Here is a 26,606-nt window from a genome sequence, read left to right on the forward strand (position 1 = left end):
GTGGCGCTACAGAGTCGCTCGTCTGCTCCCAGGGGTTGACTGAACGACCGACTCGTTTAATAGTCAGAGAGGAGATAATATAAAGATGAATAAAAATGAAATAGAATAAAATGCAAGCTGGGTGTCTTGGAGAAGTGGGTTTCACACGTGTCGACGGGTTTCGTTTGAAAGCTTGCAAGTGTCGGGGCTTAGGTTTGACAGGAGTATTTCTTCAATGTCACCGCTGGACGCTTCCTGTACTTTCTTTTGGGGAGAGTTTCCATGAGCTGCACCAATCATGCAGACTTTTTTTTCTCTCCTATATATGTTTTGTCCCATCTATTTCCATTTCTTACTATTTACAGTCCCTCTCGTACTTACGGATAACTATGGTCTGTCCAAACTATAAAATAAATTTTCTTTCTTCATTATGAAGTATAGATGCACACATCGTTTTTCTTTCATAATTTTTTATTAATGGAGTTGCTCTTGAATTTTTCCACCACCACCAAAGTAAAGGTGGACAGACTATAGTTTCCTGCTAGTTATTTGAGTGCCCAATTTAGTACCCTAATCTAGAACTGAACATTTCCTCATCTTACCTGTAATCCAGTCTTGTTTGATTTTTTATTTGTACATTTTTATTTATGTATATTTTGATTTGCCCTTTTTTGTGTCTGACTCTGTACCGGGCAGCGTGCGTGGCTTTCTTAGCACTCTGGCCATCGCCAGATGATTTCATTCAGTTGTGTGTACACCCTTTGCCCGGTAGAGGGTTCTACACTGTGTTTGTAGATGCATAACCAAATTTGCATGCTGTGTGTGTCTTGTGCTTCATTGTAACTTTGTGTGTGTTCTTCCCTTCTCTCCCTCCGCAGTCCATCCGTCACGTCGGAGCCAACCACAACAACGTTGCTCGCCCATTCCCCGGTTTCAACGGCCCCAACACACAACCGGACTACCGGGGGATCAACGCCCCCCAATACGTCAGTAACACGACGCCCGCCACCAACACAACCACCACCAACACAACCACCACCAACAACACCATACACCCGGCCTACCACACGTCTGGTGGGCCGCGGATGTCCACACCGACTTTTGGAAACGGCAGTAACGGGAGCCTCACTCGGCCAATCGCGTTCAACCTCACCAAGAACCTGAGCAACAGCAGTTTGGCCAGTACGACGAGCAGTAACCCCGACAGTGAGCATTCAAGTGCGACAAACGAACTCTTGGGGAACAGAAGTGTAACCGACGGGGGGCGGGGGAGCAGTCAGAGCCCCGTGGGGGGTGGCGGGGCCTCCAATAACAATTCAGTGTATATTGGAAAGTCCTACAGCCCTGTAAGCAATGGCGGAAACACGGACTTGTGCGGGAACATCTCGGTGGGCACTTTCACACACAAGGATTTGGCGAGAGATTTCCTACGGATGACGCTGGACAAGGAGAACGTAAATATCATAAACGTGCAACAGCAGAGAAAAGACCCCAAACTTGGCAACAACAGAACCGTGCCGTGCGTGACCGATAACAACAGAAACAGCCCCAGAAACTCTTTGACCCCGAACAGTAATAATAACCATTTCACGAGCCAGTTCCTCAACAACAATTCCGTGGGCAGACAGAGGAAGTACTCCCTAGCCTCCAACTCGAGTAGCGAAAACGACATAGATTCCCTTACACGCAAAAACAACGAAGTAAGAACCACTGTGTGTTTTTTCCAGTGTAAGGGCATTAAGTATATCTATATTTGTATTTTGGGGGCAACCTCGCTATATGGTAGAGTATAGACCATTGGGTCTGGTGCTCACCTGGTCTTTCTTCGTGGTCTATGTGGTAAGTCCCAAGAAGGTACATTAGAATGACCCACTCGTGTAATTCTAAGTTACTATTGTTACTAATCACTTTCATCAGTGCTAATATTGATCACAAAGGCATAAAAAGAGTTGACATAAATATATCTCACTTTTTTGAGGGGTTGTTGGCGTTTTGTACAAGATATGAATGAATTACAGAATGCACTGGGTATTCTCAGAAATACGAAATGTATAAAAGTTTCAAGTTTGTGTAGAGGCGTAGGCCAAGTTGGGATGGATCTTGTCTTGATTTTTAAGTCCGTAGAGCAGCTGAGAGACGACAGTCAGGGTGAAGACTTACTTGTTGATTGAAGACCCATGTCACTTAGTTGTACTCGCTCGTTGGTACCAACCCTATCACAGAGAGATTCGGCAAAAGTTTCCCTCCTTATGCGATTGGATCATCTTCCTGAACACCCAGTCGTATTCCAAGTGATCGTATATCGAACTTCAAGCTTGTGGGGGGGAAATTACGGAAGTGGTTACCTTTTAAAAAGCTGGAAATTACCTTCTATTTAGCCAGCATGATAGTGAAAATGAAACTGGTAGAACGAAGGGCAATGTAATTGTATTGACATAGAGCGATCTTGTAGAAACTCGTACATCAATGCATCATATAATACGAGACTTGTAACTATTACGGAAGAGGTCTTCTCTCGCGCATTTCAAACGTCTTGGTGGTATGAAAGAAAGATCTGTTGCTTGGATGGGACACACACGATTGACATCCGGAAGACCAGCAACGAAGGCAAAGAATATGAAAATGATCACGAATTTCAGAACACAGACCAGTCTGAACGACATCTTTCCTCGGCACTGCACCAAAGTTAGAATTTTTTCTCCCCAAATTTGTTGTGCTTTCAGCGCCCCTCCCTACCCAATCTTTTGTGCATTTAACGCCCCCCCTCCCCTCCCCTCCCCTCCCCTCCAAGATTTTGTGTATGCACACACCCCACATCCGACCTCCCCCATCTTGATCAGTGCTTACTTTATTTTATTTTTTCAACCAAGAGTCGAATTGTTTAAGGTTGTTAAATGCGTTAACATCGGTGCCATTGTTAACCCAAACACACGTGGTTCGTTAGATATTAAGAAAATATATAGAAGTATGTTAACCGGTCAGCTTCCTAAATTTAGATATAATGGATGTAAGACATTCCCAAAAAGAAATATATATATATTTTGTTCTACAGGATGTCCCATCAATATGGAATCATTTGAACAATAAATTGAAAGAAATGGTGCTAATTAAATACCTTTATTACAAAACGTAGATTTGTGCCAAAGAATATTCTAGACAGGTTAAACGATTTCTGTAAAAAAAAATATTTTATTCTATACTTTTTGGACACCCTATAGTATTGATAATTACAGTCTATACTTTAAAGTGTAATATAGTAGTGGGATTATTGATTTTATAATGAAAATTAAGAATTTGGATTCTGTCGAATTTACGATATCGCCGACAAACCTCGTGGGCAGGTAAGTTCATATAAAAATTGTAAGAATATAATAGTGATAACAATAATTTTAAACAAGATTATAACTCCTCGATGCATTCCATGACTGTCGTCAATTTTGACAAAATTATCGTGTATGGTTCGGTAAGTATAACGGGGAAATTATTGGCACAACGTGGCGCATTGCTGGCCTATTCCTCTATTAAGAATTCGACCACGGGTGAAAACCTGAATTATTTATTTAATTTTGTATATATTTTCCCCAACTCGAGCATGCATGTTTCAACCCAACCCAAGTGGCTTTGTTACATCGGTACCTACCCCAATATATTATGTACATATATGCTGTGTGTATATACATGTAATGAATGTACATACTGTATATAGCCATTCCTAACCTGGGTACCTATATATATATATATATATATATATATATATATATATATATATATATACATATATATATTCTCCCGCGTTAAGTAGTGTACTATCCCTTACCCCCAGTCCCATGTATTTAGCTTTGGTGCTGCTGTTACAGGAGGTGCGGGTCCCGAGCGGTCACAACATAGCCCCCATTCCCTTTGGCCAGGTGAAGATAAACGAATTTGATTTACCTGGAGGTGCAACTGGCTCCAACCTTGGCCCGTAGTGCTAAGCGAGCCAGCTAGCCATCCCGGGGCTCTGTAATACGTTTGCTTTTTTCTGTGTTGTGCTGTGTTGTAACTTTTTTCACATTTTGACAATGCTGTAGTAATCAACCTTTTTTTTTTTTATCATGTAGTATTTTTGTAGCATAACACAAATGATAGCTTAACACGAGCCTGTATTTTGTTAACTACATCGGTACTTAATTTTATGTCTAAGAAGGATTCACGTAACGAGTTGATACATTACTTTTTGAGTTGATACATAATCAACTTTTGTATTTATTGTGGGTATAAATGCTTGAAGAGCCTAGGTAACCATTCTCACTTAAGGTTTATAATCAAAAACCGTTGCAGAATCTACAAAGAGGCATTGGGTCCTCTTTCCGGTAGCTGTGGCTCCTCGAAATGCGAGCTGTCACAGTGGGTTAAATTTCAGACCTCCATAGGGTTGGAGGGCAGCTGTGCGTCTGCACGTACGCATTTGGCGTGTTCGTTGGCGTCGCTTGCAGTTCAAATATCACGCGCTTGCATGCTGACGTTGAGTTTTCAAAGTTTTCAGAGATGAAAGGGTCAAAAGGTAGTTGTAGGTCATAGGTACGTGTTATGTATGTATAAAGGGTTTAAGCTTCCTAGTCTTGAAATGAATCCTGCAAAATTTGAGTTTGTATAATCTGCCATCCGCAGCTAATTGGTACCACTACATTTTTTCACTTGTTACTAAGCAGTATGCCGGGTACCAACCCATATCTTAGAGTGCAGGAGTGCTCCAAGGAGGTACAATTGCTTTCACTTATAAGTACTTCAAAGGCTATCTTCAGGATAGCTGTGGGGAGGTGTAGATTTGTAGGTCCTAGCAAATTTTTGAGTACAGTATGTTAAATGTGATACTGTATTGCCACCTGACATTCAAGAGGTACTCGCTGGGCTTCGCACGGAAGTGTTGGTCTGCAACTCAGATTCAGAAATCCAAATGAGATTACGTGTTATAAACATGTGGTTATCAGTCCCATAAAGTATAACGGAACGACAACAGCACGTATTTGTTTATCGTCGACTTCTCGAATGTTCGAACTCTGCCCGACTCTTCGGATTACATTTGTATCCATCCCTGTTCACCAATGTAAGACAAAATTGGTATCTATTTCGAGTGTCAAATGATTTTGTGGATATTACCTTAACAGACCAAAACTGATTAATTATTAATTACTTTGACAAACGAAACAAAGTAGTTTGCGTACAATCGAAAATGATGACGGTGTTTAGAATGCATCCATGTGATTAGTAATATGCTAACACAGAACAAGTTGAAATACTAATCAAGAAGCCCATAGTTACGGTATGTTTTAACAAATATACTTACATGTAGCTATAGAAATGTATATGCAATTATAAATGTGTATTTTGATGTAACATTCAATTAATATTTTACATAAATTGCATGTAGTTGGGTACGAGTGTGCATAAGCTTCTATGAGAGTTGATGAATATACATTTATACTTACATAGACGTGATCAGTCGAACACTTTGTATTTGTTTAATTGTATTTATTTATTCAGTCTTAATTGCAAAATACGAGCTAAGCTGTGTGTTTGTGCGCGATTCATCAATGTCTAAGATCACGTGCCGGGCTCGTGATCGACAGATATCTTCCCAGATGGTACGTCAGAACTTGTACTGGGCAATGCTGTGACGCGCGCACGCACACACACGTACAAAGATGGGTCACTACGAGCATAGCTCTTCCCGTATAATACAACTAAGTAAACACACACACACACACACATATCCCTTGTCATGACAGTAACGGCTTGGAGTATTAATGAAGACATTCAATACCTGAGCGGGGACCAATCTTGGACCCGCGTCATGACGAGACCTCGACGCTAACCACCACACCAGGCAGCATTGTGTGCGTGTGCTTACGCGTTCAACAGTTTGTGAATACTTATAACCATTGTGTGTAAACGTACGTGAGGAAGTTTAAGTGAATGAAAGCCAGTATGTGCGGATTTTTTCATATAATGAGGCTAAGTAGACGTATTTGCAGATGTGATTTGTGGTTTTTAACTTAAACTAAATTGTATCAATCTAAGTAAGCTCGTGTATTATACTTGAATGAACAGGTAAGTTTGTATTAACCTAGTTGTATTATACGAGCTATGCTCGTAGGGACGCGACTTCGTATCTTTCAGCATCAAGTTTGTTTTTAAATTCTACAAGTACATGTGAACATTTATAAGGGCATATGTATCTATATTTGAAGTTTGCATACATATGCAATAATAGTCATGCTGATGTGTGTATTAGCTATAATACGGGTATTTAGCAATATGGTAACCTTTTTGGACACTGGAGCGGTATTAAAGTAAAACAAATCCTGGCTTTAATGTCCAATTTTAGTTTGCATTACTTGAAAAAAGAATAAAACAGATTTGTTATAGTTTCTTTCATAGATTTGTGGAACTAGTCTTTCAGCCTACCAAATCTTCCTGCATTTCTTTAAAACTGTAAATGGGCTTATGTTCACAAAGTAATCATTTATTTATTTATCTATCAATTTGTTTATTCTTTGCGAACGGTCATGTCTGAGATTCGTCAAGATCTACCTTAGGTAGCAGCAGCCTCTGCTACGGATCTCTCAACAACTCACTACCTTCAGGTGAATGGCCAGCAGATCGTGAATGCGCAGTACAACACGCCCGTGAACCTGTACAGCGAGGAAAACATCGCAGAAACCCTGTCCGCACAGGCTGAGGTTCTCGGCAAGGGCTGCCTAGGGTAGGTATTTCGGGTCAAAGGTGACTCATGTAGAGAGGGGTTCCAACAGCACAAACATACATATGTATCTAGGGTTCCAGAGTTGTGTGAGGGAGGGAAGGTCGTCATGTATATTCAGGACCTTGGAATTCTTTGGAGGAAAGGTTTAAAGAGTTATGGGGGCTGTAAGGTCTGAATAAAGTCTATGATCAACAGATAACTGTTTGAGTCCTAACAGAAGCTATAAACATGGTAGAACTTACTTGTACAATGCCTGTGGCCTGAAGTACCCAGCTTGAGGAAGAATTTGATAATGTGGGGAAAGAGCTGGTAGATATTGTATGCACATGATGATATGAAATTAGATATGATTCAAAATGAAATGTATAGTATTTTTGTAGGGAAGAAAATTGGGTCACATGGTGGTACAAAATATCCTAAAGAGAAATTAAAATGGAGGTATTAGTGTAAGTGGTGTGGGAAGGTGAATACAATATTAGGAGACAGAAGACATGGTTGATGGTAGGGCAAAAATATGGTTTTGGTGTATTGGTTGGGAGGTGGTGGTTGGTTCCCACTGGGAGATGGGGAATTTTTTGTTAAATGTTGTACTTCACTCGATTCTTGGAATCTGATTTCTTCTTCCTTTCTTGCACTATGCTACTGTTTGATGTTTAATATAGTCTTCATTACCATGTTCTGTTTATTATTTTTTACGTAACTTTAGAACTCTTAGCATAAATTTAGCTTGTTTCTTTTGAGTCAGTGTACAAGATAATAACACTGTGAGAGAATTAGTTTCTAGATAAATGCGCATGTGTGTACATGTCAGGTGGTTGTACACATCCATGGATAAATGATACCACAGTGAATGAACAAGTGACCCCCTGTATTGCCAGAAGAAAAACCACTGTTTTCCTACAAGAGTAGAGGAACAGTAACCAGGTTCTTTGTATCAAAGATGTTTCCATGGTAACTACTTCTTCAGGGAATATTTGTATTAAAGTATTGGGTCCTTGATGATGGAAGTTCCATTCACATGAGCAGACAGTGTCTGCAGACATCAGTGAGAATATTATACCTGGTAACGGACTCGCTGCCATGTCTGCAGACAAACTCGAATGTGTCACAGGTTTGTCTACAGATGAGGGCAGTAAGTCTGTCACTCAAGAAATTTCATCATTCTGTAAATGATGAATTAACAAAACCAAAGGGAGGGTGAGGGAAGAAGGCAACCCCTGGACCAATTACCAAAACTACAGTGGTTTTTCTTCACTAAACCTTAGTGAATGGAATGGGAACTTAGTCATTGAGGTTAAATCTGGTGACATGAGATCTCCTGTGTCTCCAGGTAGCAGCTTCACTCTTGAGTAATGCACATGTTCCCCAAATGTGTATGTCTGTGATAGACTACTTTGAGTGATCAGTGGATCAGTATTCGTGGTCATTCATTAGGTACCAATGGGTCACCCTAAGGTGTGGTACTAATTATTATATTAATACTAAGATTTAGTTTTCACTCATATGTGTATGTTTTTTCTTTTGTTTCCCTCAATATCAAAATCTACAGAAACCAAAGATGCCTTTGGGCAACCTTAGAGTACTTGAAGAATGACCATGATGACAAGAAGTGATTACTAGTTTACTCTAAAGACCAAGACTTGTAACTGATGACGAGAAATTCTTAGTTAAGGACAGATTAGCCTTTTCACCCAGGAGGGTTTCCCTTAATTGAATAATATCTGGTGTGAAAGAACTTTGAAAATTGTCTTGGTGAGCAGATTCCTCAGTTGTAGGTCTGAATGAGTTGTAATGAAGAGCCTATTCAGGTTTATTGTATTACCAGAGGAAGAAATGCAGTAAGGACCTTCCTGGCCTGTACAGGCTAATCAAGTTGACTTCTCACAGGTGACTAAAACTGTCTGGCCTGGCATGAAAGGAGATGTGTGTGTGTGCATGTATGTAAGACCTCTTTGGAGAGCATCCGGCAGATACATGTCTGTATGCCTGTCTGTCTTTTGTTTGTGGGTAATGACCGTCGTTGTTGTTGCTGTTCTTGGCCTGGCTGCAGCATTAACTTCAAGAAATTCGAAAAGTCCTACAAGATGCCTGAAAATTCTGCCGTCTACAAACTGATTCATGGCGATGGGGACGATGAAGGCGAGGCTCGACGCCCCCGCCAGCTGCCCCCACAGCCGGCCGAGCAAGCAACCCCCCAGCCCGTCTTCCCCAAGCCCATAGGTAGCAGCAAGCCCAAGCCACCGCAGGCCCAGCCACCCAAGGGGCAGCAACAGCCAGGTGACTTGACATCTGCTGTGTGGGGTGTAGGGCAATGAGTTGTGTGGTTGGTATCTGGTGGCCAAGAGGAGGGCCATTACGGAGGCTTTGGAGGCCTGCCCTCCTTCCGCACCCTTCCCTACTCCTCCTTTGGAATTAAGGGTGTGCGTGTCGCATGGTGTGTGCCCCACCCCCACCCTCCACCCACCCTGACACTGCCTTCAGGCTATTTACCTCTCGTGCATGACACAGCTATCATGTGAATGAAACCCACCTAAGCCTGCCAATCTGCCCACCACCTCATCAATTGTCCTGATTGAAAATGGGTCTTTCTGCTTTGGTAACCTGGTTCCTTATTATCCTTCCCAAGTCTCCTCTCCTCTCCACAGACTTCATTTTCGTTTTGTACTTTTCATCGACTCTGACAATTTTTTAGTCCTGACGAAATCTGACTGCAGATGACGATATAACGGAGTCCACCAATGTATACTGTAGGTCCAGATGCTCTTGGCATTGGTTCGGTTTGCTGTGTTGTTGCGTGATGTTGCCGTGTTTGAATTGTTTGCTGTGCGCCTCTGTGTGTCTGTCATTTCCCTTCCCTCCCTTCCATTAGATCCTTCCCTTTTGTGATGGATGTCTTGTATAAACCTGGGATGTGGGTGCCAAATTGTACTGTTTTGATTTATTTTATTTTTCTAGTGACTGCATGTATTTTCTTGCTTCTTATATCTCCCTAACATCTTTTCTTCTTCTTTGGTTCTCTTACTTTTCGTCTGTACGGTAAGGTTTATTTGCACCTTCACCATGCACGTGTTTTCCTCACACACACACACACCTGTTGTGTTTTTTTTCTTTTCTTTTTTTCCTCTCTCCTCGTACAGATGTCTCTATTGATGTTGCTTTGTACAGAGTCTGCACTGTGTTTTTCCCTCTGAAATTCCTTGTATAAAATGCCAGCGCACTGTAATTCCCAGTTTCCCACCTGCAGTTGCCTGCAGGATAGTTCCCACCACGTCTTTGGGATTATGGATGTGCATACTCATACACACACAAACACACATGCATGCAAACATACTATTTTTGCATGGAGCCAAGAATGGGAAATGAAATTCAATACCAAAAAATGCAAAGTACTGGAAATGGGCAATAGTGACAAAAGGCCATCCTTAAACTATTCCTTGGGAAGTGAACACATTACAAAAGCGAAAGAGGAGAAAGACTTGGGGGTGTTGATAAAAGACAACCTGTCACCTGAGAGACATGTCAGCAATGGTTGGAAGTAGATATGTGCTTTGACTTGGCTACTTCCCTTATAAGGGGGAAATGCTCTTGGTATATAGATGGATTACTTAGGGTTGAAAAATTCTTTGAAGAAGCCAATTAGTAGGAATTCATGAATACCACAGGAATAAGGAGGAAATGGGAAATCTTTCTTGGCATTTACAACTGGGGAGTGAACAAACATGTGCCAAAGACTAGTGAAAGGAAGAAACGGAGACAGGACTGGTTTAACCAAAACTGAGATTACAAAAAAAGAAAAAAAAAACAGGGATGTGGCTTGGGGAAAATGGAAGAAGAGAAGAAGCAATGAAACAAAAGAACCTTACAAACAAGCTAGGAATGACTATGCAAGAATTCACATAGAGGAAGAAAGCAATTTTGAAAGAGGTGTAGACGCAGGGAAGTAATTACCAACTTGATAGTGAGTGGTGAAGTCTTTGAAGTAGCCTCAACTCAAGCAGAAATAATGAAAGTTTCCAGTTGATTTTCACAAAAGATGGCATTTTTTGGAGGAATGTGTGGGGAACAAAAAACCAGGCTTGGAGGATAAATGTAGGAGTGAAGGAAGTGGTGACTCTCTTGGGATCATTGGACCTGGTGGGACCTCAAACTGGATACTTAGAAAATGTAGGGAACAATTAGTGAACAAGATTCAGTCTTATTACATGTTCATTGAAAGAAGGGATTGTGCCGCTTGATTGGAAAAGGGCAAGTGATGCTAATTCATAAAGGTGGAAATAAGGAGACACCTCTAAATTATAGGCTGTAATCACTGACCAGCACAATAGTTAAATTGTGTGAAATGATTGTGAAAGATTGAGGGACCAAATATCTTGAAAAGATTTATATTCTGATGGTTTGGCTTCAGATCTGGAAGGTCATGAGTGTTGAACCTTATAAGCTTTTACTTGAGTGATTGATGCACTGCAAGAGAGGGGAGGGGTTGGATTGCATGTACCTGGACCTAGAGAAGGCATTTGATAAAGTATCTCACAGTTGACTTGTGTGATAACTGGAGCATGTTGGAGGACCAAGAGACAAACTACTTGAGTGGAAGAAAGATTTTTTTTTGAAGGAAAGGTACATTAGGACAATAGTAAAGGATAAGATGTCAAGATGGAGAGCAGTAATAAGTGGAGTTCCACAAGGTTCATTGCTTGCACCAATCATTTTTCTTGTCCATGTCAGTGACATGATGGAAGGAACAAGTTATGCCAACATTTTTGCAAAGGACACAAAAATCATGAACGAAAATGAGGAGGATGACAGACTATTGCAAAAAGATCTAGACACTAATTTTGCACCGAGCCAAGAATGGGAAATGAAGTTCAATGCCAAAAAATGCAAAGTACTGGAAATGGGCAATAGTAGCAAAAGACCATCCTTAAACTATTTCTTGTGAAGTGAACCCATTACAAAAGTAAAAGAGGAGGAAGGTTTGGAAGTGTTGATAAAAGACAACCTGTTACCTGACAGACATATCAGCAGGCTTGTGGGAGAGATATACAGACAACTGCAGATCAAAGTGGTGTTTCACTAAATAGGTGAAGAGATGATGAAAAAACTCATTGAAACCCTGATCCATCCTAGACTGAAATATGGTCAGTAGTATGGTCCCCACACAGAGAGAAGGATATAAACAACACTGAGAGAATACAAAGGGTAGCAACCAAACTGGTCCTCAGCCTGGCAGATAAATCATATGAGGGAAGACTGGGTCTGCCAACTTTGAAAGATCGAAGAGGTGATATATTTACAAAATTCAGGTCATTGACAGAAGAGATCTGATTAAAGATGGGAGGGCTTTAAGATGGAGCAAATTAAGAAAGACCACATGTCTAAAAGATGTGAATAAGTACAGTTTTCCATAAAGATGCATAAATACTGGGAATAATATAGGAAGTGATATAGCCCAAGCTATACAGGAGTTCAAATCCAGCTATAATAATTGGACATCAAGGATATAGATTAACATGGAACTGTACATTAATTTGAGGTATGGGGGGGTGAGAATAGGAGACAAGACCCAACAAACATTGCTTTTTACCTGTATACTACAATTAGGTGAATATGCACATGCACACAAATACAATGGGCAGCAACCAAACTGGTCCCTAGCCTGGCAGATAAACCATACGAGGAAAGACTAAAAGCACTGTGTCCGACAACCTTGAAAGATTGAAGAGAATTAGGTGATATGATTACAGTATTCAGGTCACCAAAGGGGATAGATTGCAGTGACAAAGAGATATCTTGATTAAGGATGAGGGGGCCCTTTAAGAGGTTATAGGAACAAATTAAGAAAGACCATATATCTAAAGGATGTGAAGTAGTTTTCCATATAGATGCATAAATACCTGGAATAGCTTAGGTGATATAACCCAAGAAACAATACAATACATGAATTCAAATCTAAGTATGATAATCGGAAATCAAGTATATAGAATAAGTTAGAACTATACATGAATTTGAGGCCAGATATGAAAAAAATTGGGGAGTAGGAGATGGGCCCCAACAAGCGTTGCTCCTTTCCTGTACACTACAATTAGATAAGTAAATATATGCACACACATATACACTACTTTTCAAAAGTATACAGCACCTACCCCCAGGCACATATTTATGACGAAAATAGGAAGGCATTTTCTGGGGTGAAATTATGTAGATGGAATGGATCTGGTAACCTCTTACTATCAACATTGGGCCAACAGAGTGGAACTTGGGGGGGGAAAACCCAGCCAATCTCTCACTTTGCCTTTTTTCACACTGGTTTTCTTCATTTCCCTATGGTCTGTATCTTTGCCCTGGCTCCTACAAAGAAATTAACTAAAGAAATATTTGCCCAAGTCATTGGACTAAAGAAGGCAGGCCATGGAACTCTAAAGAAATCAATGAGATGTTGAAGTTGGCCAAGTCCAAAGTCAAGAGATACATGGTGTGATTTTGGAAGGGAGGATGGATGGAGATACCATCACAGTAACCTGGTGCAGGGGGTCCTAAGAAGACTTCTCTTTCAGAGATTTTGTTTTTGTTAGTGGATTTGACTCTAAAGAATGCTTTATGATCAAAACCCTTAGAGAAATATTAGGACATCCTATCCTAGGTTTCTGGGATGGTATCTCCAACCCTCCTCCCTCCCAAAATTGCACCATGTATCTCTTCATTTTGGATTTCACCACCTTCAACATTTCACCAAAAGCAGGCCATTTCCATGGCCTGCTTTCTTTAGTGCAATGACTTGGGCAATAGTATGTTTAATTAATTCCTTTCTAGGTGCCATGGTAATGATATAGACCCTAGGGAAATGAAGAAAACCAGTGCGATAAAAGGCAAAGTCCCAAAGAGAGGGATTACCTGCAAATGCTCTTCCCACACCAGTGTGGGAGAGACTTGCTGGGTTCTCCCTCACATTCCACTCTGTTGGCCCCCCAGCGTGACAGCAGGGGGTTGCCAGATGCATTCTATCTACATAATTTCACCTCTGAAAATTCCTTCCTATTTTCATCATAAATATGTGCCTGCAAGGGGTAGGTACTGCATACTTTTGATGAGTATTATATATACCTACACATATTTGATTCCCCCTTACACACACACTTTTATGATGGGGGTCACATTCATATAATGGTTGCAATGCTGCCACCCCAAGTCCCAAGATGTGGGAGGAACACAAGAACCTGCAGGAAGTGTACCAACACAACAGCGTACTTCCTTGAATCTATCAGACCGATGTCTTCAATGTCCCTTGTCCCCTTCCCTCACCTTCAGCGTCAACTTCATGAAGAACGACCGAGGCTACGATGGCAAGACCTCTGATGTGCTGCGAATGGTCCAGGAGATGGACAGCAGCCCGAAGGACGATGACTCAGGTATGGTACTCTCTCCCTCCATGTCCACCCCTGAAAAGAGCGTGGCACAAGGCTACTCCTTCAAATTGCTTCAGGCTGCACTGAGCTACGAGGAGGACCCCGATGTTAATGGTACGTAAGCCTTTTATCCGCCTCATACCTTTTCCCTCATCATCCACCATGGTTAGGAAGTGCTTGATCTCTCTAAAGGATAGTTCATTGCTGTTAATTACAAAAAATTCAGAGTACTTTTTCACAAGAATTTATTCAAGAGTAGGTTATGTACTTTGGTAGTTTCTTCAATTTGTTCACTTCATGAAAACCATTTGTTCTATATGTTCTTGGTAGTTTTTGTTTACATGTTTATTAGTAGAACTTGTTTTGAGAAGGTTAGTAAGTATTGCGTGGCTACATTACTTGTTAGGTGCAGTCTTTCTAAGTATGTTAGACCTACAGTGGCATTTAGAATGTGGATTAAAGTTTAAGGGGAGTAGTGCTGAAATGATTCAAAACCATGCAGAATTAATTGTACAGCTAGGTTAGGAAGTCGCTTGTTAGGTCAGTCCCCACCCTCCTACATCTTGATGACTTAGGGGGGCAGGTTTTTGTTTTTGCAAACATTGGACTGACACTCAGCTAACCTGAAGGGTCTCGAGAACTTGTACTTGAATTATTACTCTAGTCCACCTTTCAGCTGAATTTGTTTGTTTAAAAAAAAAAAAATTGAAAACCCAGGTATTGATGGAAGGTTTTGGATGAATTTGTCCATAAGATTTAGCCAAAAGTGGGTTACAGGAAGTTAGGAAACAGCGTCTTTGGTTTCAACTTCAGTTTGCTTAATTTTATTCGCCCAGATTTCAAAAAACTTTTTTAGGGCTGTCTATATGCTGCTTCTTTTAGTTTTGTAAATAAAACTAAGCCTTGACCAGAATTCTGTACATGTATAAAAATTTGCTTGCATGACAACGGCTTCGGTAGTTTATGTAAACACTATTTCAACAAAATCTTTTTCCTCATTAATTTGTCATGCTCTGCCGCACAATGGACTTGATTGCTGCCTTATCATGCTGTTGTCCCATTCTCATTGGGCTGTGAGCTGGCTGGTCATAATACAAAAAGCTTTTAGTGATCTGCTTCATCTAAGGTGCCACTGGCATGGGAATTGCACCTTACTAGGCCAAATCTTTTCAGTAATGAACAACATTGTACCAGGCCAGACCTTATATGCTATACGTCACCCACAGGTTGCGCACGATTGTTTGGCCCCTGTCGCACCTCCCTCTTAAGTAGGTTGCTGCAAATCTTCGAGCTGTCTTTTAGCAGCCCAGACTTCGTCTTTGTACTCTTCAGTTTGACTGTAAAGAGTTATGATATGCATAATGACCAGGCTGAGGATCTAGCATAGTGAGCACAGCCAGTGCTGAATACAAAAGATAAAAAGATGTGTTACACGCTAGAACAACAATCTTAGTCCCGGAGGGTAGGGAACTCTTCTTATCTCTAAAACACAGCCCCCCCCCCCTCACCTTGTATCTCTGCTGTCTCTCCTACTCTGTTTGTTTATCGGTCTTTATCTCCCTCTAATTCTCACTTTTTCTCTTTCTTTCTTTCTTTCTTTCTTTCTTTCTCTTCTCTGTTTCGTCTCTGTTACTCTCGCTCATGTTCTGTTGCTCTCATTCTTTCATTCCTATTCTCTCGTTCTCTCACCTTCTCCCTGTAATTTGTACATTATTATCCACAATTCAGTTATTTTTTGGGGGAAATGTTACAATTTGCTTGGATGCATCTGAATATCTATAGCTTTCATCTTTACTGCAAATTCCAAGTCTTATTCTTCTACACTAATTTTCATTGTGTGACTTGCTCTTGTATTGATTGCCTGTACTGTACATATGTGTTGGGTCATGCAGTTTTCCTCTGATGGTCATACCATCACCTGCTCCTATACAGTTTCTAGATTTCAGTTTTTATTTTTTCACAAATTTCATATTTTACAGATGACAGCTAATTTCATCCTCAGCCACTTGTAGGTTTCGACTTAGCTAATTTGACATACAAATATGAACATGCTCATGTGCATGCACATTCATACACACAAAAACTCAGTTTGACCACTAGCTATTCAGTATTTCTTTTAAAGGTACATATATTCACATAATTTACTCGTTCACTATATTCATTCATTAATTCCATTTTCATTTATTTATTTATTTTTTACTTATCATCTCCCACAACTTTGCCTGTAGTACTGTGTGAGCTTTGCCTCTAATAGTTTCCTCTGCCTCTCATTGTCATGTGTCGGTGCCCCTGTTCTTCTTGCGTGTCTCACCACGGTAAAACTTAAGGTAAGAGACATGACTTTCGACTAAACAGACTCGTATTATAGACTGAATTAGACAAGTACTTTTATTTTTATTTTATTTTATTTATTCCACCATTTTTTCTTCAAAATGACTGTTTTGGTTACCTTTTCAGATGACATTAAAAGACGCAAGTCGACATCACTTACAAGGAAATAAAAACAGTTTTGAAAATGAACTGTGATAATGAAATACAGGAGTAAGATAATTATTATAGAAGATCTTAATGACCTAAATGATAAAATAACAAAGGGGTCAAATTAACTAAACTGTTGGTTCAAGTTTCACCAGTAGGGAAACCCACAGCCCCACAGTGGCTGGCAATGGTCCTGAGGCCACAGATCTCTCTGGGAAGACACTTTAGACTGTTGTCTTTATTGTATAGATGTGGGATGGTTTATTCCAGCTGAAAGTAGGAGGGGAGCAGTTGCTGGTTGTCAGCTGTCCATGTGTAAAAAAGTGTAAGAAATACAGTGGAACCTCTGTCCTTGACCACAATCTGATCTTAAAAGAAAATTCAGAACTGATTTGGTTGAGGACTAAAACAAGTTTACTGATTTGCTGGATACAGCTTTATCAGGGCAATATTTTTCTACAAAACTTTTAATGAAGCCTCATTTTCCATTTTTCTCAGTTCAGGTTAGTTCAGAACCAATATTCTGATGGATTACCAGAGCAAAAAATTCCTGAATTTTTTGGTCGAAAACCAATTTGTTTGACTTAAGATGTTCAAGAACTGAGGTTTTGCTATATAACTAAAGTTGTAAGAGATCTTGGGCCCAGTCTGAGGACCAAATGTCAACCCCTTAAGGCTGCATTTCCTGATGGATATGAGGGGGTTGACGGATTAGAAAATAGGTGTGTATGTTTGCACGTATGTATATGTATGTGTGTGTTTGCATGCTTGTATATGTATGTAATGTCTGATTGCATGTGTGCACATGTATGTAATATATGTATGCATGCATGAAATGTATAAAATGTGTGTGTGTGAATGCATCCACATGTATGTAACGTGTGTAAGTAGACATCTCAAGGGAATGAATAGTTATGAGAAATAAGTATCTAGGGACAAATGCAGAAAGAAGACCATACAAGAGAGTGATTGCCCACTGTGCTATATGGAGCAGAGTATTGGTATTCAGACGAAATAGGAAGGAAGAGCCTAGATTTGAAAAAGACAAAGTATACAAGAAATTATTGGTTGCAAGGATGGACAGAGATGAAGGGCAGGGGTGGAAAGTGCTGACAGGAAAGTTGATCAAAGAAAGCAGAGATAGTTTGGTATATGGAAAGAATGAGAGATGAAAGATTAGTAAAGAGTGTGGAAAGCATAAGTGGATGGACAGATATTGAGGGGAAGACCAAGAATGAGGTGGGTGGATAGGGTGACAGGGACATTAGATCCAAGAGGAATATCTGTAAAGCAAGGAAGCGTGCAAAAGATAGGAGTGAGTAGGGAATGGTTGCAGGGGACAAGGATGGCCCTTCATCCATGAAGTACAAAGATGGGAGGGACAATAGATAGGTTTTTGCATGGGTATGAAATGGGTGTTGGGTGTGTATTTGCTTTAATTCAACCACCCCCCCATATAAAGGAGAAAAAAAAATTCTTTTGAATGAGATGGATGGGCGAGGTGAAAGGGTCTTTGAGCAAGAGGGAAATGTCTGTTGAATGGGGAAAGGAGAAGGTGGAGGATAGGGGCAAGTGGAGAATGATTGTGTATGAATATTTTGATGCAGCCCAAACGGATTTCTCCCCATCTCTATTTTCTGCATGAGGGGACGATGAGGGTGGGTTGCCATGTAAGTGAAGTGACTGCTGTGGGTGTACTGTATCTTGCTGCATTGCTTCTGACTTGGGCAGTGGGCAGGAGCCAGGGATGACGCTTCGTCCATGAGGAGCTAAGATAGAAGGGAAACAAAAATGGTGTAATGAGTGGGAGTGGGTGCATGCCTTGACTGGCCACCTCTTGTAAGGGGAAAGAAATACCTGGTGTATAGATAGATTTGTATACATGTGTGTATGTATGTATGAGTGTATATGTATGTGTTGGAATGTGTCCATACATGTGTATATGCATGTATGCATACATGTATATATATATATATACATATATGGTATTAATCACTTGTGTACAGTGATGTGATACAAATATTTATTATGGTTGTTGCAGCAGTCTCAAATGTACAAGGCTCTAATCCTTTTGTATCCTTTGCTGGTACAGTGATAAGATGGGCTTCATAATCTCTGGCCCAGGCTTGAGATGTTTTCACAGCACCTAGAATAGTTGTGTGTATATGTATGTATATGCAGAGATATGTATACATACATATGTGCATAGTTATGTATGTGTGTGTGTGTATGAGTATGTATATACATGTGTGTGCTTATACAGGTATTTGTTTGTATGTACATGTATGTGCAATAAGCCCTCATTAAATTTAATGTCAAGTGGATATTGGATAAATCTAAGGTTTTCAAGGCTCTGGATACTGGTTCATACTATAGATAAATTTCCGATATTTGAGGCTTTTTGCTTTCTTCCCAGAGCCATGCCAATGAAAACATAGCACCCACTTTCTGTGCTTGTTTCAGCAGTCCCATGCCAATTTGAATAGCACCTCTGCACATGCCAGATATTTGTTCGGTGAATTCATATTTTGGTATCGGCACAATACTGGGTTCAATACAATACAGTCATATGCCATGTTTTAGTGGTTGTGGGATTGTAGTAAAGCTGGGAATTAGAACTTTGAGTAAATCAAATTGACATTCTACCCAATTGGACTAATGTATAGAGGGCTTTCTGTATGTGTACATGTGTGTGTGTGTTGTGTATTATTGAATATGAATGTTGAATAATATGCATATCTGATCTGAAATATTCCTCAGAGTATCATCACTTAATTTATTGCAGCATAACTTGTATTACATACCTCATAAATAATTACGTTTTTCAAAGAACTCTTTACCTACGTTTTTGATGATTACCTTCTTTTTATTCCATGTTAGCCATTGTCACTATCCCCGTCAAGATTAACATTACTCCTTCTAATAGTATGCATTTTCTGCTGTCGTACGTACAAACTTCTATTGCTGCATGGGGTCCTTTGTGATAAATACTAAGTACTTATGGAATGCAGTTTTATGTTGCTTACCCTAACCTTCTAATATGTTATGATCACATTGGGTACTACAAGCTTTATTTTGTGATGCTCTTGAATGTGGGTCTGTTAATTGAAGATGTAAAATGTGCATCAGTGAATTAGATGTTACATAGGAAATTATTGCTAAAGGTTTTCTTTAGCATGTAATCACCAGACATGGGAACTATGCTTCTCTGTCTTTTTTCTCCCCCCCCCACATGTGTCTCTCCCCATCTCTGCATCCCTTGCTCTCCTCCTCTTTCCACACCTCTCCCTCCCTCAACCTCTACTTTCCTCTCTCCCTCTATTTCTATTTTTCTTCTCCCTCTTTCCCACATCTTTATCCCTCCTTGTCCTCCTCCTTCCCCATCATTCCTCCTCCATCCCCACCCAATTTAATGACAACTCTGGGTTTTAAGATCTATGACGTATCAAGATATTAAGTTGTAACTTGTTAATGTTTTTTCATAATCTTGTTAGTTTGTTGAAGATGAGACCATGATAAAGGTACACTGAAGAGTCCAGAGTGCAATAATTTCAAACTTTTCTTTGAAATATGTCTAACAGTCTTCCATGTCTGCTCTGTGATGTGGATGCATGAATCCTTTAACAGCATGAATTGTTTAATAATTATGAAATCCAGTCTGTATTTTATCAATTGCATGCATGTTGTCTTTATGCAAAAATTCTTCTAAGTGCTGTTCTCATTGATTATGTATGTTGCTAAATGTAAGATTAATTTGTTACTAATTGAAAAGTATGTAGTTTTGTCTTTATTTTAGTTGCACTTGTTAGAATCGAATGCCTTGATGTGTCAGGATAATGCTATACTATTGAATTCTTTTCCCGAGATATACCTCAGGTCAGGTTCATAGGTTCATAGGATAGAGTACCCATAGTTTGATTTTAGACAGTTGCACAGTGTAGTTTAGAATTAATCTAATATTTACAACTAATAATTTGTAGTTATTAAGCTTTTACATCTAAAGCACATGAGTGCATTTATGTGCTTTCTTAGTATTTTCTGTTATTACAGGGTATTCAGTATTAAACTTCATACATTTTTCTCCAAATATTTGTTTTTTCAGGTGACAAAGGAGTATGCCAGATAATGACCACACTCTTATTTCCAGTAATATATTATAGTAACATTAATATCTTATTCCATATGATTTGTGTTATTGAATAATAATCCATATTGGGGCCATGTTTTATTTTCTGGAGGTTTGACAGGAAGATTCATATGTTGGGCAATATCTTGAACGCATTTGGTAGTTACAGAAAAAAAAGAAATGGAGTTGTGTTTTTGTACACCTGAATGTGCCCTGTGCTTCTGTTTGACACAATTTGTTTTTACAGTTTTCCTACCAGCCATATTTTCGTTTTGAAATCCTTCAGTGGGCCACCATTTGTAAAGTAGCATAATTCCTAGAATAAATTTTTTGCTTTATGTATTTTTATCTATACTGTATGTCAGCCCTTGGAAGTATCATAACCCTGACTTAGGGTGGGAGGGGTTCCCCATATCAGTTAGATAAAACCAGTTTGATGGTTGTCTGGAAAAAAAAAAAGTACGTAAAATCCCTCTTCACCTAAAAGGGTTAAACATTAAGCTACTCTAAATTAGTTAGTGCCCACCTTCCCATCCTCCACTTGTTCCTTCTCCCTCCCCCACTGCAGCATCGCCCCCAGCCCCTGCCCCTGTCGCAGAGTCGTGGCCAGAGATCAAGCCAGGGGAGAGTTTATGTACAGAGTGTGGTAGACTCCTTGTGTAAGTATATGTGCTGTGTGCATTCGTGTGTGCACATGTGCCTCCTCCTATTCGCACACTGGCGTAATTCCCACACCTTGGTGCTCCGCTGTTGCTGGTCGTCATGTCGATTATATTTGTTGACCTTTTTTAGTATGTGTGCGTAGACTGCATCAAACGAGAACTACTGGCCCAGGGCAGTTTGCTGTATACTGTTGTAGTGTAATGGCGGCAGCCATGCATGCCTACCAGGTGATGTGATGGGACCAAATGTAGTTTTATTTATTTATTAATTTATTTGGCCCCTGGTCGATGTGTTGTCTAGACTGCAGGTTTTTCTACGTGTACAGTAGGCAGTTATGCATTTATGTCGTAGCTCTGCAGAAGTGTTTTAGGAAGGAGGGGAAGTGCCAGCGCAGGCTGTGCTGTGGAGTCCTTTTGAGTTGTTTTGCTGCCAGTGGCTAACCTTACTCTTGTCCTCCTCGGCTGCAGAAGGGCCGGGCCCCACGGGTATCCGTAGCGTCAAGGCCCCTGTTACCAAGCCCAAAAGTGAAGGTGGAGCTGCTGGGGCTCCCCTCACCAAGTGCTCCGAATGTGAAAGGCCCATCATGTGAGTAGAGGCAAAGCTAAAGTCTAATGCAGCCGCAGGTGCTCTGTAACACTTAAAACTCTTCCTCATACACATGCTGCTGCTGCTGCTGCTGTTGCTGATGCTGATGATTTTGCCACGCATGCTTAGCCCAATTTTGGCACCAACTCATTCTCTCTCCCTCTCTATCCATCTATCTATCTATGTATATCTTTTCTTTGGTGGATTACTTCTTGGAGGCTTTGCTCTCAAAGACTTGCTTGCTGAGCTTCAGCACAAATCTGAAACTTTGAAGAGCTTCTTAACAAGTCACTTGCCACTCTTATTCCCACTGTACCAACAGTCTGCTTATGATATAGAACAGAAACTTGTTCACTCAAACAGCTTGCTGGTGTAGTGGTTAGCCTTGAATGCCACTGTGTTGTGCGAAAGAATTTGCACCCCATTCAGTACATGAAAGCTTCCACTAATATACTGAAAGATGTTACACTCCTCTTTAAACAAAGGAGTGGATATGTAACTCAGTTACGAGTCCAGTACATGGTCAGTGACCATGGTAAATCTCCCTCATGGACCTGCACACAAATGCTCTTAACCATCCATGTATATACACAAGACCTTACAACTTATAATTGTCCATTCATGTAGAAGGTGCCTGAAAATTTTAACAAGAATGGCAATGGAAGAGGGGTTTTAAAAAGTAGTTCATAGATAACTAAAGTAGGCTTGACATGAATATGAAGTTGATGAATTTCATCTCTGAGCTCCATATTTTTATCCTTTGTCTTGCTCTTTCCACGGCCACAAATTACTATGGTGGTGACCTGTGCACCATTGGAGATGAATGCTGTTGACTTGTGCGAAGGGCAATGGACTAAAGGTATTACTTTATGCTCATGTGAAGTCTTCTTCAGAAGCAGCTATTAGGTGATGGACAAACCACAGTACAGTAAATACCTTTTTATGTTAAGACAAGCCTTGTATTTATTGGCTTAGGGCAAGCGAGCAAACGAGCAAGTCAGCAGGCATGGTAATACTGTTTGCATACTAGAGCAATTACCAAGCAAGCATGAATTACTTCTATATTTTGAGAGAATAAGCATGTCACTAAAGCGGGATAATAATTTGGTAAACATTTTACTAATGCCTTTCAAATGGCTTTATATTGACATTTTTTCATTCTTTTATCTGCAGGGCCATAAACAATGCTTTTATACCCACTATTTCATATTTTTCTCCATTATTTTTCATTATTTTTTCTTAATTTAATGGAATTAAATTTAAATTTTTTAGTGGAATACTTCCTCCATCATGCATGCAGTGCGCTAAACCCCATTACAGCAGCCACAGTAGCAGCAGCAGCAACAGCAACCACCTTAGAAAGTATCATTAGTCACATGTTTAAAGTATGTCACTTCCTCTTACTGTCTCTCCTGTGTGAACATGGTGTGCTGTGACTGTCTTGTGTCAGAGGGTTCTCCCACCTCCACCCTTTTCTTCATCTAGAACTATCAAGTTTGTCCATACATTTGTGACTAATGGGACTGCTGCTGCTGCCTCTTACACTTTCATCACTCTTGCTGGTGTCTGCTTGCAATTGTAGTCCTAAGGCGCTGCTGGCCAGTCAGGTATAACAATTAAAACTGCCACTTGTATTAGGCACGTATGAAAACTTCTATTTTAATTAACAAGTCAGCTGTTTGTATTGGGGTTCCTCAGTAGTGCACAGCAGCTGTAATTCTATTGGTCATGGCAAGCTGGAACGTGTAGCTGATCTAATTCCATGGGAATGAAATCCATTGCCAAAGCTGCTCAGATTATTGTGACTGTTAAGTCATATGGTAACCTAAAATGGTGACAAGTATTTAGGAGTGCTTCTGTCTGGATGGACACGTGCATCATGAAGGCACTTCTAAGTCCAGTATGTTGCCTGACAAATACCAAAGACAGTCTCGGTCAGGGCTGCTGACAGGCACCTACCCAAACTAATACATCATGCAGTTCATGAATACAAAAAGTTGCACTAGTTGATGTTCCAAGGAAGTTAGTGTATTTTAGAGGCATCTATTGCTTGTACATTTGGGAAAAAGTGCTCATTGTGCCTGCTTGTTAGCAGTCAGACAGGATTAGCACTGGCCCTAAAGTCCTTTTAGCCATTGTGGCTAATAGCTGATAAAGTATCTTAGCCACAGTGGACCGTGAGAGGCCACTGTGGCTAATATACTGCTGAACCACTTAGCCACAAATTTCACAATCTTCATGCTAGAGGACTATGAAACTGGAACTATGGGACAGTACACTGCATGCAGATCATTTTCAGAGGTACAAACCCCCCACTGATTCCTGCACATGAGTGGGAATCTACTCAGGTAGAGTGTTTGAATTGACTACAGCCTGTAGCAGTTGGTAGCAAATCAGACGAAATTTACCACTCACCATTTACAGCATAGTAATGTGGCAAATAGGTAGTGCAAACCCTGTCAGGATTTCTCTTGCTGTGGCCAAGCACTCGCTGAATAACAGACTTTGGTGGTGAATCTGTTATAATTATTAAGCACTTGAGAGAATGCATTTCTTGTATCATCTAACAGATGTGCTTATATTACTGCAGCCAAACTTTTGTTGTCAGTGGTGGCTAGGTAACGAGTTGCTAGCCAAAGTGTTGCAACAATTGGAATGTTGTTTCTCTAGGAATGGTGGACTGGTTTGCAGTGTGCTATTTTGCAAAATTTTCAGCTTGTTTACCAATGGAACAATGTTGAACAAGCTCAGAAGAGGTTCCAGAGATCCAACTTAGCTGAAGCCAATAACTGAAAAGGTTACTGGTAATGTTTGATAGTGTGATTGATGCATGTTGAAGAAGATTAGCCATGTGTAAATGTGGTTACAGGTCATCTATAGCCTGCTGCACCACTTAACCTGAATGTACCCAATGGTGGATGTTTAACCACAGAAATGACAAGGGTGGTCAGAACATCAACATTTAACGAGATTGGTCCCACAGAATGCGAGGGAAGATTAATGTTTGAGGTTTTGTTATGAGAATATGATTTACATAAATACAAGAAATTTGATAAGCAAGGTTCAGTCTTTTTGATAAAACAATACTTGAAATCATTGATCACTTGTGCCACACTGCTGTTGTTTGTCCACATGACAGAAACAACACACTAGTCCATTTTATTGTTGATATAATATGAAACAATGAATGAGATGCTCCTTTGTTTGCAATATGATTGTACAGTACCTGTGTCGAGTTGCATTGTGTGGTAAAACAAGTACAACAGTCGTAAGGTGAGAGATTGGACTAAATCAGAAATATCAGCAGAGCCCAGACTGCATATTTTGAAGGACATTTGAAGTACATGGAATAGATCCATGAACTGCACTACTGAGGAGTTTTTAGTAATCAGCAGTGATACCATCAGTGTCTCTGCAGGATATGAAGTAATGAAAAAGTTGTGAGTTTGTGGGAGCCAATTACAGCTGGTGCAGATAAACTGTCATGGAATAACAAGTGGCATTGTTTTAATGTTATACTTTGTAGTTCTGTACAGCTATTAGTTTTTTTTTTTTTTACTGGTCCCTGTGTTTCACAACAAAATTGTATCCTATGTCCAGTGTAAGATGCTTAAGGTATTTTATTTGATCTGTTACTTGTGAACATTTGATACCCTCTTTATCCATGAACATTCATGGTGAGGATATTATATAATTATATTTGGGAATTTCAGTCCCATTTTCATTCAAATTTTAAGATGTAAAGGAATTGTTCAGTTTGTATGGGGCATAAAGAAATAAATTACAAATGATAAACGGCGAGAAGACTAATAGAAATAAAGTTAAGAGCCTCGTGGACTTGCACGTTCTGCCAGATTAAGAAAGCGTAAATATTCGAAATACTCTTAGTTGATTGCTTTTAGTACTTATATGGATGTGCATATGAAATGTATGTTTACGTGAATGTACAGAAATGTTGTAGAACATGGGTGTGGTGCATTTACTGAATCAGATTATACAAGGAAGGAGATGGATTTGTTGGCTCCTGCTTCTGTTTCTTCTGTTATACCTAGCTTCATATTATTTTACAGTTTTAGCTTGTGATATATCATCAAGGAATCTAGGCTATTCTAGGAATTGGTACATGTATATGGTAACCTAACCCCCAGACGTGTGGGCTTTTTTGTTTTCTCCTCATATAGTTTGATTGTAAGGATAGGAACCAATGTGGTCACTGTTCTTAGTATTCTCTTGAACTTGTTTATATCCTCCACTTGGTATGAAGACTACACTACTGTTGCATATTCTAATTGAGAGTGTGTCTTTACTTAATTGTGGTATAGCCCACAGGAAAGGAGCAATGCTTTTTGAGTCCTGTCTCATCCTTGATTTCCAATTATCATAGTTTTGAACTTGTGTAATTTTGTGTGGTTTGAAGCTGTGCTCATGGGATCTTCTCTTTGCCTCCATTCATCAAAATTTACCTTGAATTTGTTTATGGTGTTGGCTTGGATATTTTTATCTAACTTGTTCCATAAGTCTTCTTACATAGAAAGCTACCTCCTAATATCCTTCTTGGTATGAGTGATTGTGGGATTCACCATGGACTTTCGATCTTGTTTTGGACTTGTGATTGACAGCTATTACC

The 26,606-nt window shown here is 40.0% G+C and overlaps 1 protein-coding gene across 26 annotated transcripts in view; it reads left to right on the forward strand.

Annotated features, from left to right (window-relative positions):
* Zasp52 (Z band alternatively spliced PDZ-motif protein 52) overlaps positions 1-26,606 on the forward strand; it is a 244,275-nt gene that overhangs the window by 175,457 nt on the left and 42,212 nt on the right. For 15 of the 26 annotated variants that reach the window (XM_076186791.1, XM_076186790.1, XM_076186814.1 and 12 more), the window contains exons 4-7: positions 858-1,679; positions 6,606-6,724; positions 8,775-9,001; positions 21,862-21,979. In XM_076186791.1, coding sequence (XP_076042906.1) covers positions 858-1,679; positions 6,606-6,724; positions 8,775-9,001; positions 21,862-21,979 — 1,286 coding nt within the window. Of the gene's footprint in view, positions 1-857; positions 1,680-3,836; positions 3,888-6,605; positions 6,725-8,774; positions 9,002-14,029; positions 14,242-21,861; positions 21,980-26,606 lie in introns of all 26 variants that reach the window. The other 11 variants (XM_076186818.1, XM_076186794.1, XM_076186817.1 and 8 more) reach the window with 9 other exon arrangements.

This window comes from Oratosquilla oratoria, chromosome 6, assembly GCF_046742065.1.
Source record: "Oratosquilla oratoria isolate Oo_2021 chromosome 6, ASM4674206v1, whole genome shotgun sequence".
Classification (NCBI taxonomy): Eukaryota; Metazoa; Arthropoda; class Malacostraca; order Stomatopoda; family Squillidae; genus Oratosquilla; species Oratosquilla oratoria.